General features: G+C 30.3%; 5 protein-coding genes across 5 annotated transcripts in view; 3 read left to right on the forward strand and 2 right to left on the reverse strand.

Annotated features, from left to right (window-relative positions):
- The first annotated feature begins 2,180 nt into the window (after nt 1–2,180).
- Nucleotides 2,181–3,614, forward strand: LOC108572938 (hydroxymethylglutaryl-CoA synthase 1). The gene has a single exon (XM_017935282.1). It carries the CDS (start codon nt 2,181–2,183, stop codon nt 3,540–3,542), a length of 1,362 nt encoding a protein of 453 aa, XP_017790771.1. The 3' UTR covers nt 3,543–3,614.
- Nucleotides 3,615–5,037: 1,423 nt separating this feature from the next.
- On the reverse strand, nt 5,038–6,344 carry LOC108572943 (ras-related protein Rab-43). The gene is made up of 4 exons (XM_017935290.1): nt 6,070–6,344; nt 5,563–5,647; nt 5,253–5,488; nt 5,038–5,145 (listed from the first exon to the last, which is right to left on the reverse strand). Exons 1-4 carry the CDS (start codon nt 6,277–6,279, stop codon nt 5,038–5,040), a joined length of 639 nt encoding a protein of 212 aa, XP_017790779.1. The 5' UTR covers nt 6,280–6,344.
- A 449-nt stretch (nt 6,345–6,793) lies between these two features.
- Nucleotides 6,794–8,396, reverse strand: LOC108572950 (complement component 1 Q subcomponent-binding protein, mitochondrial). The gene is made up of 5 exons (XM_017935296.1): nt 8,108–8,396; nt 7,675–7,825; nt 7,394–7,596; nt 7,221–7,309; nt 6,794–6,943 (listed from the first exon to the last, which is right to left on the reverse strand). Exons 1-5 carry the CDS (start codon nt 8,319–8,321, stop codon nt 6,794–6,796), a joined length of 807 nt encoding a protein of 268 aa, XP_017790785.1. The 5' UTR covers nt 8,322–8,396.
- An 881-nt stretch (nt 8,397–9,277) lies between these two features.
- LOC108572924 (replication protein A 70 kDa DNA-binding subunit) lies at nt 9,278–12,006 on the forward strand. The gene is made up of 13 exons (XM_017935265.1): nt 9,278–9,307; nt 9,380–9,427; nt 9,559–9,755; nt 9,837–9,976; nt 10,048–10,138; nt 10,205–10,367; nt 10,431–10,635; nt 10,714–10,826; nt 10,910–11,076; nt 11,159–11,387; nt 11,458–11,541; nt 11,613–11,807; nt 11,893–12,006. Exons 1-13 carry the CDS (start codon nt 9,278–9,280, stop codon nt 12,004–12,006), a joined length of 1,776 nt encoding a protein of 591 aa, XP_017790754.1.
- A 1,347-nt stretch (nt 12,007–13,353) lies between these two features.
- Nucleotides 13,354–13,597, forward strand: part of LOC108572874 — a 9,319-nt gene continuing 9,075 nt past the window's right edge. The window contains exon 1 of the mRNA XM_017935197.1: nt 13,354–13,452. Within this exon, the coding sequence (XP_017790686.1) occupies nt 13,443–13,452 (10 nt within the window). The 5' untranslated portion in view covers nt 13,354–13,442. The remainder of the gene's footprint in view (nt 13,453–13,597) is intronic.

A 13,597-nucleotide genomic window follows, 5' to 3' on the forward strand; every position in this document is an offset into this window, starting at 1 on the left:
TTATGTATTCAGTAAATTATATACAAAATCATAAAAAATGTTGCTCAGTTTTAAACCCAAGTCTTTTGTGTCTATAAATATATTTTTTCTCATTCACGTACGACTTATGTAAGTATTCCGTAGATAGTATAAAAGAGGAAAAAATCAGAGATATTCAAAGTGTTTTGCATAAAACGTGCTGTTAGAAAGTGAAAAAGAAACAAAATCATTTAGTTGGATTGGTCCACGTGTTCCCATGGTGTTCGACACGCGAAGAACTTAGAGACAACTCGTTTCATATTCTAATCTTTTTTGTTCCTGTCCTCCTTTCCTAACTTATTTTTCGTCGCAAAAGAATTTGATATTTTCTATGAAGAAAAAGTAAAGTACAATTTTCAGAAAATTATAGTATTACTTGTGCCATCTATGTTTGTCGTAAAAATTTATCATACGATCTTAGATGTGAGCGATATAAATATTGAAAGTAAAACGAAAATTACAATAGAGATAAACGAATTTTAAGAGAACAATTGGTGCTCTTTGACACGAACACTCCGTCAAAACGTTCAAACTTATTCTGAATAACTGAGATCTAAATAGAAGCAGTTAAAATTTACATGTTTTTAGCATCAGTTGAATTATTTATGTGCAAGCCACGAGGTCAATATATATTTTTTGTGAAATTTCTAAACCAATATTATAATACTAACTTTTCACATACTTCGGTGAAAATAAATTCAAGATAAAGAAACATTATTGAAAATCATGTCACGTACCATGACAATTATAGAAGGAACTCATTGACTTACATAGGTAATTACTTAATAATCGATTAGTATCTGCTTTGACCTCGTTTGATCATTGTAGTAGAATGAAATAAAGGACAAAAACTTGCACAATATCAGGCACAATATCACTTTAGGAATTTATTAATCATTATTTTTTTTATCGTTCTCTCTTATATTGTACTTGTATACGTTGATAGAACAGGATCTAGTATCCATCGAAAAGTAAAATTTCCAAGATCGTCCAACAATGAGTTCCCTTTGACCGGTATGCAATTGCTCTTCCTTCCATTCACGGTACCGTTCGCTTTCACGAAAATTCATTCCAGATGCTTATTTTCATTTGTACCGTTACGTTACGTTAAACGTGAACAGCGCAACTTACATATACAAATCTATAATTATTTCTATATAAGTTACCTTCAAAACGGTACATCCGTCGGTAAGAGTTTTATTTCTAACAACGCATGCTCTAACTTACGTGCAAATATTTATGAAATGCGTCCTTAAAATACGAACAGCGTGAAGTGAATTAAACATTCTAAAAATGATTAACATTTCAATTGTTACCCTTTTTCTTCATATTATCATCTAATTTCAAAATCAATGTTCATAGAATCTAGGAAAAAGGATAAATCGTGAGTAATATTTATAAAATGAAATATTTTGAGTAAAAAAATAAGTAAGCCGAATATAATGTATTCGTAAAGAGAATCAAATGAATTTGTTATCCCCTCCAAAGAACGGCGCGACTAGTTGAATAAGTGGCGGCAGCTCGGCGAGCAGCATTTGCTCGTGGAACGTTAGTTTGTAAGTTCGATTTCTTTTAGTAGATAGATTAGTTGGACCGATCTATAGTCGGAAAAAAAGGTCAAACGAGCTTCAAAACACGCGATAGGAAGTCATTCGGTGACCGTAATTTTCACCTGTCGAGTTTCACTTCTAACCTGAATTCATCGGTGGGTTTACTTCTAGCAGTGCTGTGTCTGTCCTCAAAGCATACATTTTCTTGGCTTAAAGTTACGATTTCAAGAAAGACATAGTCGTCAAGTGCTGAATTTTTGAAAGATATTATTATTATCTTTACAAAATTATCATCGGTGTCAAGTGCCAAAGAGGCATTTCACAAAGAACATGAAATTTGGAGAACCTCTTTGATGCAGTCAACGGTCAATCGGCATCACGTGTAGACATTACATAAAGATTATAACATTTGGAGAACATCTTTAATGCATAGTCAGCGATCAACCGGCTTTACGAACATTTTCAAGTGGACTCAAAATACTTCTTTTTTATACATTGTCATGAGTACAACATTTTGAGAATTACTCCACAAGTATTATACCTACAAGAAGATTTATATAATCTAAATATATCACAATATTGAACAGAATCACTTGATTAAAATTGAACATCATGTGGCCAAAAGATGTTGGTATTAAAGCAATAGAAGTATATTTTCCTGCTCAGTATATTGAGCAAGCAGAACTAGAACAATTTGATGGTGTGTCTTCTGGAAAGTACACTATTGGTTTAGGTCAATCTAGGATGGGCTTTTGCAATGACCGTGAAGATATTAATTCTTTGTGCTTAACAGTTGTGCATAGATTAATGGATAGATATAATATAAAACCACAAGATGTTGGAAGATTAGAAGTTGGAACAGAGACCATAATAGACAAGAGCAAATCAGTGAAGTCTGTCCTCATGCAGTTGTTTGAACCACATGGTTGTACAGACATAGAAGGAGCAGATACAACTAATGCTTGCTATGGAGGCACTGCTGCCCTTTTAAATGCTGTGTCTTGGGTAGAAAGCAGTGCTTGGGATGGTAGATTGGCTTTAGTTGTTGCTGGTGATAATGCTGTATATTCTACTGGAAGTGCTAGACCAACTGGCGGTGCTGGAGCCATAGCAATGGTGGTTGGACCAGATGCACCTCTGATAATCGATCGTGGAATAAGGTCATCATGTATGAAACATGCGTATGACTTTTACAAACCAAACCTAACATCTGAATATCCTGTTGTAGATGGACAATTATCAATTAAATGTTATATAAGTGCATTGGATAATTGTTATCAGACTTATTGTAAAAAGGTAAAAAACAAGCATAATGACAGTGTGACTTTAGATAATTTTGATTCATTCTTGTTTCATTCTCCATACTGTAAATTAGTACAAAAATCATTTGCTAGATTAGCATTTATTGACTTTCTGAACACACCTAAAGAAAAGATATCTAAGCAATATCCAGAGTTAGCAAAGTTTCATGATGTTAAGCTTGAAGAGACTTATTTTGATAAAGATATTGAAAAAGCATTTATAAATTTGAGTAAAACAGACTTTTTCCAAAAGACCCAACCATCTTTACTTATAGCAAATCAAGTAGGAAATATGTATACTCCCTCTGTATATTCTGGATTAGCTTCTTTACTAATTAGCAAACCTATGACAGAATTAGCAGGTGCTAAAGTGGGAATATTTTCATATGGCTCAGGATTTTGTTCTACCATGTATTCATTAACAATAACAGAAAACTCAAAAGAGGGATCTGATTTAATGAAAATTATCTCATCAGTTTCTTATATTAAACAAGAACTGGATGCCCGTCAGAAGATTTCTCCTGCAGATTATACAAAGATATTAGAGTGGCGTGAACAGAATTGTCACACTGTACCATTTAGTCCACAAAGTAGCATTAATGACATGTTCCCTGGAACTTACTATCTTGCACAAGTGGATGAAAAATATAGAAGAATTTACAAAAGGGTATGAAATTTGTGATAGCCCTTAATTCTTAGCTTATTAATTGGTTTGCTTAATATGGTAACAAAATAAATAATTGGGGACAGCATTAGTTATTAAATAAAATTCCAGAATGGTGAATAATTATTTATATAATTGAAATAAATTAATTAATAACTAAAATAAAACTATATTACTTAATAAATATGTTCTTAATGTCAGGAAATTGCATGCACTAAGAATAATTTGTATACTTTTGATTCTTAAATTTGTTTATAAAAATGAGAATGTTATTAAAACATATGATAGATACATGTAAAAAGTTTATGAATTGTATTTACAAAAAGTATATCTTTTATGTTTGTTTATCATGTATATTTTTTAATATATCTATTGTGTATGGATTGCACTTTTTAGTAAAAAGAAGTCAAAATCATTGTTCTTCGTTATAATGGAAGTAATACAGAAATAAAGTATATGTAATATTAATTCATATAAAAGAACCCTCGAAAAGATACTGTTTTCTTGCTACGCTTGTTTTTGGATACTAATCTGTTGATCATCTAAATATTAGTAGAAAAAGTAAAGAATAGGAAGTTTTTAAATGCATATTAAAAGAGTGCCTTTAAAATGAAATATTCTGCAATCAAAGTTTCTACTGAATTAGGGGAAATATTTATATTAATAAGCTTATCTATTGCATATACATATAATATACCAAAAATGAAAGATTATGCATAACAAAGTAATTCAGTATTTTTGTTACTTATATACCACATATGTAAATTAACTTATATTTTTATTGTAACATTTTTTTCCATGTTTTGTTTAAAAAAACGAATAAAACAACTATAAAGTGTAAATTGTAACTTGCAAACAAATGGTTCTTGTTTTGTAAGGTTTTACAAATGTTAATAAATAGTTACTGTTATTCAATATATTGTTCAATTATATTCTTTTAAGTATTAGTTTCGTTTCTTTTAATTTTATGATAAATTTATGCAAGGTACGATCTCTTTCACATTTTATTTCGATAATTTCAATATTACAACAATGTTAAAAAAATAGTACAATAGCGAATGATTAATTTGAAAAAATATATTAATATATTATTTCTGTTTTGAGATTCATTTCGTTACAAATAAATACGGGCATCCACTTTCAGTGCATTTATAAATATTCAAAGTACATCATTGTCATAGGATATATAAAGTCTATGTGTTCATATTTACAAATGTATAAGTTAAAATACTTGATCTTAACTGTCTACAAAAATTGACAGTGGTCATTTTTTCGATTGTTATAAATTCGTAGCAGAGTTCTTGTTCCATAATTAAACAATTGTACAAAATACTGGCGCAACACCACGATTATTATGCTTTTGTCATGATCAATAATATAACCCACATTTGTTCTAATATCACACTAATTAAATCATTATAAAAATATTGTACAATATTTTTCCATTTTATGTACAAATTTGAACTTGGGAAGGTTATGCACATCATTTGTTAAGAATCTCTATTTAAAATATTTTATATGAGCATGCTGAGCAGGAAGACAATTTTCGACCTGCACCAAGTCTAACAACTTCATCTCCACTAGTATTTATTTGGCGATTTTCATGTCTTCTCTAAAAATAAGTAAAAAAAATGTATGTTTTATATACTATAAAATATAACTGAAATATTTGTATTTCTATATTTTATACATTACTTTGTATAAAAATTGTATGCTTACTTTAAGCTCAGATGCCAGGTAAAAAAACACAGAATCTATATTGGTATTTTCTTTGGCTGATGTTTCCACTACTTGTAGCACTTCAGGAAGGTATGGACAAAGGGCTTCTGCCTCTCCTTTTTCAACTTCCCGTAAATGTTCTAAATCACATTTATTACCTAAAAATGTTATACTTCGTACTTCTTCAACCCAGTGTTGTAAACTTAAGAATGTAGACCTTTTTGTAATATCATAAACTGAAATTCACTTGAGTTATTATAAAAGACATATATTTAAATAAGAAGAAAAGAAAGTAATATTTTTTACATACCTACAATAACACCATTAGCGGATCTATAATAGCTTTGAGTTATTGTGCGAAATCTTTCTTGACCAGCTGTATCCCATATTTGCAACTACAATCATAAAGACCTTAAATGAACATATACTTAGTGTAATATTAAAAATTATGTATTTTCAATTTATAATAACACTATTATTATAATTATTATGTTGCGTTAAAGAATGGAACATTATTATTCCTGCAAAATAATTCGAATAATTCGAAAAATGTATCGTTAGGAATATGTTAAACTTGTAGATCGTTTTATTATGTCTTTCGCAACATATCATGTCATAAGGTGAAAACCTATTTTTAACGAACAATGCCTGTTTAATATTACGTTAATTCTAATAAAAAATGATATTTTTTCAAATAATTGCATCGTGAAAGAACGTTAAATCTTTCAAAGATTTATATGTAGATAACGTGTAGGTTAAATTTCAAAAAAATTGAAAAACTTTAGTACTTTATCGATCATAGATCAAATAAACATACCTTAACTTTCTTATTATCGATTAGTACGGTTTTCATGGAAAAGTCTACACCGATTGTGTTTCCATGCCTCTCGATAAATGTACCAGATCGAAATCTTTGAACGACACATGTTTTTCCTGTGCCGCAATCGCCAATGAGAACGATCTTGAATAAGTAGTCGAAATTTTCATCGTTTGTAGCCATCAAATTGTCCGGATCGCGGTTCGACATTTCTTTGCGATCGTCGAAATAATTTATTAAATCGACGACACTCTTTGTAACCCGCACTGGTTACCTACGCCATTGTTTCACTGAACTCCATTACTTTGAGCATATTCTTACTTAGTACAGTTGGCACGTATAAAGAATTCATTGAAACCGGATTTCAACATTACTCTTCTTTTTTTAGTTCAACTTGCCTTACTTTTATCTTACAGCATTGAAGATACTTATACTTATGGAAGTTACAAATTTTATTATCTAAACAAATCATTTTAATTTTAGTACAATGTAAAAGTTTACTAGTTGTATTAGCTCACAATATTTCTTTTATTTAAAAGAAAATACAACAATATTATTGATTACATAACAGGGATGCATCATAGTATTTTTATTTTTCTTGAAACTGTTTAATAAAAGTGATGAATTGGACTATTACATGTATTTATTATAAACATATTTTTACATAAACGTATTCTATGCCTAAACAATTATAAATACAATAGAAAGTAAAATTAGAAAATAATTATTGTTTAGATGTGAATTTTGAAAGGCCTTCTAACAAACTAACATATGCTGTATGTTCATAACTTGTACTGAGTTCAACCAACTTTTCTGCAAACTCATTTGAAACACCTTTTTCTTCTAGGTAATTCATCAGCAAATCATACAGATACTGAAAAATAAATGTAATATAAATTTATGTATATGTATATGAAGAGAGATACATTAAATTACATAAATTTGTAGAGAATAGGTGTTACATTCTCTTACTTCAGAGATTTTATGAATAATAAAATCATTTCATAGGAGAATGTTTTACTCTTCCAAAGATCAATAATCAAAATGGCTACTAAATGTACCAATCTGTACTCAACACTTTGGTTAATACATAATTCATAACATTTTTATTTATACATACATATCAAATAATTTCAAAATGTACCACTTACCCCATCAATAATTTCACCAGCAACAGCATATACTTTATCAGAATTCTCTCCTGTATACAAAGTAATTTCATCGATGCCAAAGATATCATCTAAAATTAAATAACATTTGCATGGAAGATATTTTCATTTAATGCAATAATACGTATTATAAGTTAGAAATGAGTTTCATTTACCAAAGCTTTCGTTAGCACCTGATGCACCAGGTTCGCTATTAAATGAACAGGTGAATCCAAGAGTTTGGTTTCCCCTCAAAACATCTACTGTGAAGGATGGTTTACTTTTCATGTCACCAATGTCTGGATTGTCATTGGTCATTTCCACTTCAGGTTGAGCATCAGCATCAACTGTATGGTTTATGTTGAATGAAATTTTAATCCTATAAAGAAGAATTATTGTTCAAGCAAAACATATACTTTCTGTTATTGTTAGCTTTGTATGAAGAATTTTTTTTTACGTTTCATTGTCCTGTTTTTTCTCTAAAGTAACATCTGCACCGTCAAGAGATACTTTAAAACCATCTAATTCAGTAGGAATAGTTTTCAATTTTTGTGCTTTCTTTTCTGCTATGATTTCTTCTGCTAGAAATTCTACAAGCTCCTTCTCAGCTAACAAACAAATTAAAATAATTACTCAACAAACAAGTACTTTCATTACTTTAAGAAATGTTGAAGTGATGAAACTTTCATTATACATTGCAAAGTAAAAAAAAGATTAAAACTATATATAATTCTTATTATATTGTAATGTGTATATAAATACTTATAAACGCAACTATTAAATTTGATGAGACATGGTTTATCGCATACATCTAAGTTGCAATAAATCGATCGTATTCAAACGTGTGATTCGATAAAATTATAAAACTATTTACGATATAATAAATATACCTTTGGTGTGACCACTCCGGCAACAACCGCAATTACAAAGAATATTTTGGTGCTTAAACGTTTTTACTGAAACGATAGGTGCAATTTGGGCTTGTTGAAAACCAACGTTCCATAGTGTTCTTAATTGATTATTTGCGGTTCCAGTGCTCGAAGTAGACGAAAAAAGATTCCTGATTACGGACGAACGTAACGTGCTTCTTACAATTCCATTCATTTTACTGCTTTCAGTTACTATACCTCTTATTAATCGAACCGGTATTCTCACAAAATGGATCCCTTGGAACGCGAACACGAGGTAAGACAGTTATGGCATGAACCAACAAAATGGTCAATATGCCATGCCTTTGCTATTTTTGAAATTAACGTTTTGTCTGGTAATTTCTAGTAATTTTTTGTTTGAGACGGATTAAAGTCAATATACAGGGTGTCCCGTAACTCCTCGAACACCCGGAAATGGGTGGTTGCTGGGGTGACTCTGAACAACTTTTTCCTTTACCAAAATATTGTTTGAAGCTTCATTTTTGAATTATTAACGAAAAACACTGGCCAATCAGAGCGCGCGTAGAGCCCGCGCTCAGGGCAGCGACAGAGATCACCCGCACGCTATCGTGAACGACGCGTACGCGTGACTTCTCGGTTATCGATCGCTGTAAAAAAAATTTGACTTTGCACCGCTATTTTTATAAGGCTTAATTTTTGAAAAAACTGCAATTAGTCGGAATCGCGAAGAAAATAGCGAAGGTCGTTTTTACAACTTTTTTATCTGAGCTCGTAATGAAAATCTAAAAAATACGAATGAGCCTCTGTTCTTCGTCCCTGAGCGCGGGCTCTACGCGTGCTCTGATTGGCCAGTGTTTTTCCTTAATAATTCAAAAAAGAAGCTTCAACAAACAATTTGGTAAAGGAAAAAGTTGTTCAGAGTCACCCCAGTAACCTCCCATTTCCGGGTATTCGAGGAGTTACGGGACACCCTGTATCGAAATTCTACATTGATTGGTGAAAAGTACACTCATGTCTTTTGTCATCTTGGTTTTACATAGTCTTGGTTTAAAATTGTCCTTGAAAGCGGTAAATGGCGTTCTAACGTCTACAAACGTAAATAGCTTCTGAAGGGAGGAATTGTATACATTTTTTTGACATTTTAGAAGTTGTTTGTTATTGTTATACAAAATGTATTCACTTACTGAAGGAGCATTGGATGTAAGTTTCAATGTAGTATTTGTATTCTACAATTTTCATTTAATTGTAGTTTTAATATTACTTAAATTTTAGAAAATCATGAATGGTGTGGACGTCGATAAACCGGTACTGCAAATATTGGTAAGCAACTTGTATATTTTTCTTAATCGGTTGTAATACGAAATGCATTACGATAAAACATGTTAATAAGATAAAAAATACATTTAATATTATGAATTGCCAGTGTTGAACTTGTTGATTTTTTTTTATAGGGTCATAAAAAATTGGCTAGTTCAAGTAGTGGAGAACGTTATAGACTGCTAGTGTCTGATGGGAAAAGAGTAAACTCATTCACAATGTTAGCTACACAGTTAAATTCAATGATAACAGAAAATGTGTTAACTGAATTTTCTATTTGTCAAATAAATAGATATGCTATAAGTATGGTAAATAATGCTGGAAAACAAAAGTATGCAATGAGCATTTAATAGTTTGTACTTGATACAATTTTAAAGTAAAATAGTATATTATTAAGTTTTATTTATTGTAGACGAGTCATGGTGATATTAAATATTGATTTGAAAGTTCCTGGTGATGAAGTTGGACATAAAATTGGAAATCCAACAAATGCTGAAGCTGATTGTGACTCTAAACTTGCACAACCTCCTCCTCAACAGCAACAACAGCAAAGTAATATGAGCTGGCATTGAATTATTATAAAACATATTAATTATGAATTGTAATAATATATTCTTTTCTAGATACCTTTATGCTTCAGAAAAATGTACCACAACCTTCTACTGATAATATATCAACAACTCCAATTGTAGCATTGAGTCCTTATCAAAATAGGTAAATGTATTCTATATTTACTTTAATATTATAATTGTAAAATATTCTGAATATCAATATCTGCAGGTGGGTAATAAAAGCAAGAGTTGTCAGTAAATCTAACATTAGAACATGGAGCAATTCACGTGGTGAAGGAAAATTGTTCTCTATGGATCTTGTAGATGAAAGTGGAGAAATCAGGTGTACAGCATTCAAAGATCAGTGTGATAAATTCTATGATATGCTTGAGGTATTTATGATGAGTATCTATTGTTCAAATCATAATATTACATTTTAATTACATTCATTATAGGTTGGAAAAGTTTATTATATTTCCAGAGCTAGCTTAAAAACAGCAAATAAACAATTTAATAACTTGAAAAATGATTATGAAATGACTCTGATTGGTGACTCTGAAATCATTCCATGTCATGACTCGGGAAATGACATTCCAAGCCTGCAGTTCAACTTTGTACCAATCAATGATATTGAAAAAAAGGAAAAAAATGATTTAATGGGTACCTAAATATTAATTTAAAATACATAGACTTATACAATATATTTGATGCATTAATTGAAATATTGATTTATCATAGATATCTTGGGTATTGTGAAATCTTACGGTGATTTACAAATGTTAACGTCACGAACCACGGGTAGAGAACTTAAAAAAAGGGATATTAATATTGTGGATGAAAGTAATACTATGGTAAATATTTTACTTACTCAAACCAACAAATTAAAGAATTTTTAATTTAATGTTTCCATAGTTATATTTGACTGAGTTTCTAGGTATGTCTCACATTATGGGGATCACAAGCTGAAGAATTTGATGGAAATAATAATCCAGTTTTAGCTATCAAAGGAGCACGCATTGGTGAATTTAATGGAGGAAAGAACCTATCTACTATTAGCGCAACAGTCCTTCAAATCGATCCAGATATTCCAGCAGCACATAGGTAGTAATATTTATTTTGAACCCATGTAAAATATTAGTATTTCAACGATTTTTTTTTAAAGCAATGTCTTATTTTAATATAGATTACGTGGTTGGTTTAATACAATTGGTCGTAACGAAGAAGCAAAATCACTCTCAAAAGCACTTGGAGGTGGAGGTGGAAGTGGACCATGGATTACATTTGGGGAAGCGAGAGAAATGGAATTGGGTTTCAAAGGAATTGACATATATACAGTAAAGGCAACTGTTAATATGATTCGTATCGAAAATGCTCTGTACAAAGCTTGCCCTACTGAAACTTGTAAAAAGAAGGTAATGGTTATCTTGCATTTTATGCATTTAAAAAGGACTGCTTAATTTTAAAAAAAATTGTTCCTTGCAGTTGATTGATCAAGCAAATGATATGTACAGATGCGAAAAGTGTGATAAAGAATTCCCTAACTATAAATATCGTTTACTTGCGAGTGTAAGTCAAAGAAATTTTTAGTATATGTTCAAATAGTCATTTAAGTTTAATGATATTTAATAACTTCGTAGTTAAGCTTAGCGGATTGGACAGATAACCAATGGGCTACAGCATTCAGTGAAGAAGCAGAAAAAATATTGGGTATTTCAAGCCAAGAACTTGGAGAATTACAAGAAAATGATAATGATGCCTACCTCGAAAAATTTGGTGACGCAACATTTAAAAGCTTTCTATTTAAACTACGAGTTAAATTGGAAGTGTTTAATGTACGTTGTATTATCCCGATAAGAATGAAACTCCGAAATCTCCTACAATTATTAACATACCAATATAAATAATTTTTATTTACAGGATGAGAACAGATTAAAAGCAACATGTGTCAGTGTATCCCCTATAGATTATAAAATATACAATAACCATTTAATAACTCAAATCAAGGAATTAGCTGGAATTGTTAAAGCTTGAAGTTGTCTTATGATACATAGTATTTGTGCAGGTTATAAATTTTTTCGAATGTTTTCGTTCTCAGTTTCGTTCTCGCATATATAATTTAAGTGTTTTCTTATATTGTATACCATTGTATATATGATAAAAAAAGTCTTTCCTTTCTAAATAAATAATACATTTTGATACATACTACTTAATTCTTCATTTTGATATCCTTATAAGAAACTTCTATCCTCAAATTTTCAACATTACATCAACATTACCATCGAACAATAATAATTCTTTTAAATTTAAAATTAAATTTCATTCAAATTATTAGGCTTCAATAATTCTCATGTTTAGAATATATGGAACTGCGATCGAATAATCTTACGAGTAATCTTACAAGGTAATACAATCTACTGAAAGTTTCACGGTGCCTACGTATTCAGAATGAATCATTGGAATCACTATCTCGTAGTAACCTGTTATTATTTAACGGGGTCACCAAAACCATGAATATATGAAATTACATTTGCTATAGGGTTGAGCATGGCTGAAAGCTGAAAGTAATTCAGTTGAAAACATCATGCTTGATTAAAGATTCATGTAAACGTAATCACATTCGTTTAACGTTACATATCATCGTCGTAAAAACAAGCCGTTACATGTAAATCTTTACTGATGTCCTGAGTACTTATAACAATGACATCATTAATGCTCTAAATCTTTCTGCAGTAACGTAAGAAATTAATATGCATGTGTGTGATATACATATGTACATAGTCAACCATTTCTACAAAATCTGTATTTTAAAACATTTTACGATTTGCAAAATTACATATTTTAATGACTTAATCGTTGAGGAATGATAAATTTCTTAATGCCACTTATGTCGTCAATAAATAAGTTACTTCAAATGATCTACATCTGTTAATATAACGGATCAGCGAAGAAATTGGATTATATGAATCATACTACGTGAACCATTTATCAGTTACATTGAATTGTCCGCATAACGCATAGTTATAAATATCATGATTACCTTAAGTATTGCAATATTATTTAAAATATTTCAAAATTGTGTATAAATTAAAACTTAAACATATAGAAATCCGATATTATTTAATACATCTTTTTTATATACTTTCAACAAAGTATGTGTTTTCAGATATTTAAAAAAAGTTCTCAATGCATCTAAAATTATGAAAGAATAGTATTTAACCTTTTTTGTATCTAAACATGAATGTGCATCAATAATTCATGACTCACTTCATTCGTTTGATTATCGCTTGTAAATTGCAGACGTTAAAACTTTGCGTCTGCAGAATGTGTATCGCGCATGCGCGAATGGACTACCTTCGTAAAGCGTCAAAACGGCGCGCTTCGACGCAGTACGAATTCAACTTTCATAGTGAGAGTGTTGATTCCTTTAGGTTCCAAGGATTTTATTTGTCGTCGCTTAAAAAAACACCATGGCTATTTGTAAGTAAAGTTTTGTATTGATAATTTTAAAAAATTCATTATTCGTTTACCGTCAAATTTTGTTACATAAGTAATTAACAATGATAGATGAGTTACCAACATTTTAAAGTGAAAAGTAGTAAAATTATTTTTATTAATTATTAAC

The sequence above is a fragment of the Habropoda laboriosa genome, unplaced genomic scaffold (assembly GCF_001263275.1).
Source record: "Habropoda laboriosa isolate 0110345459 unplaced genomic scaffold, ASM126327v1 scaffold102, whole genome shotgun sequence".
In the NCBI taxonomy this organism is placed as follows: Eukaryota; Metazoa; Arthropoda; class Insecta; order Hymenoptera; family Apidae; genus Habropoda; species Habropoda laboriosa.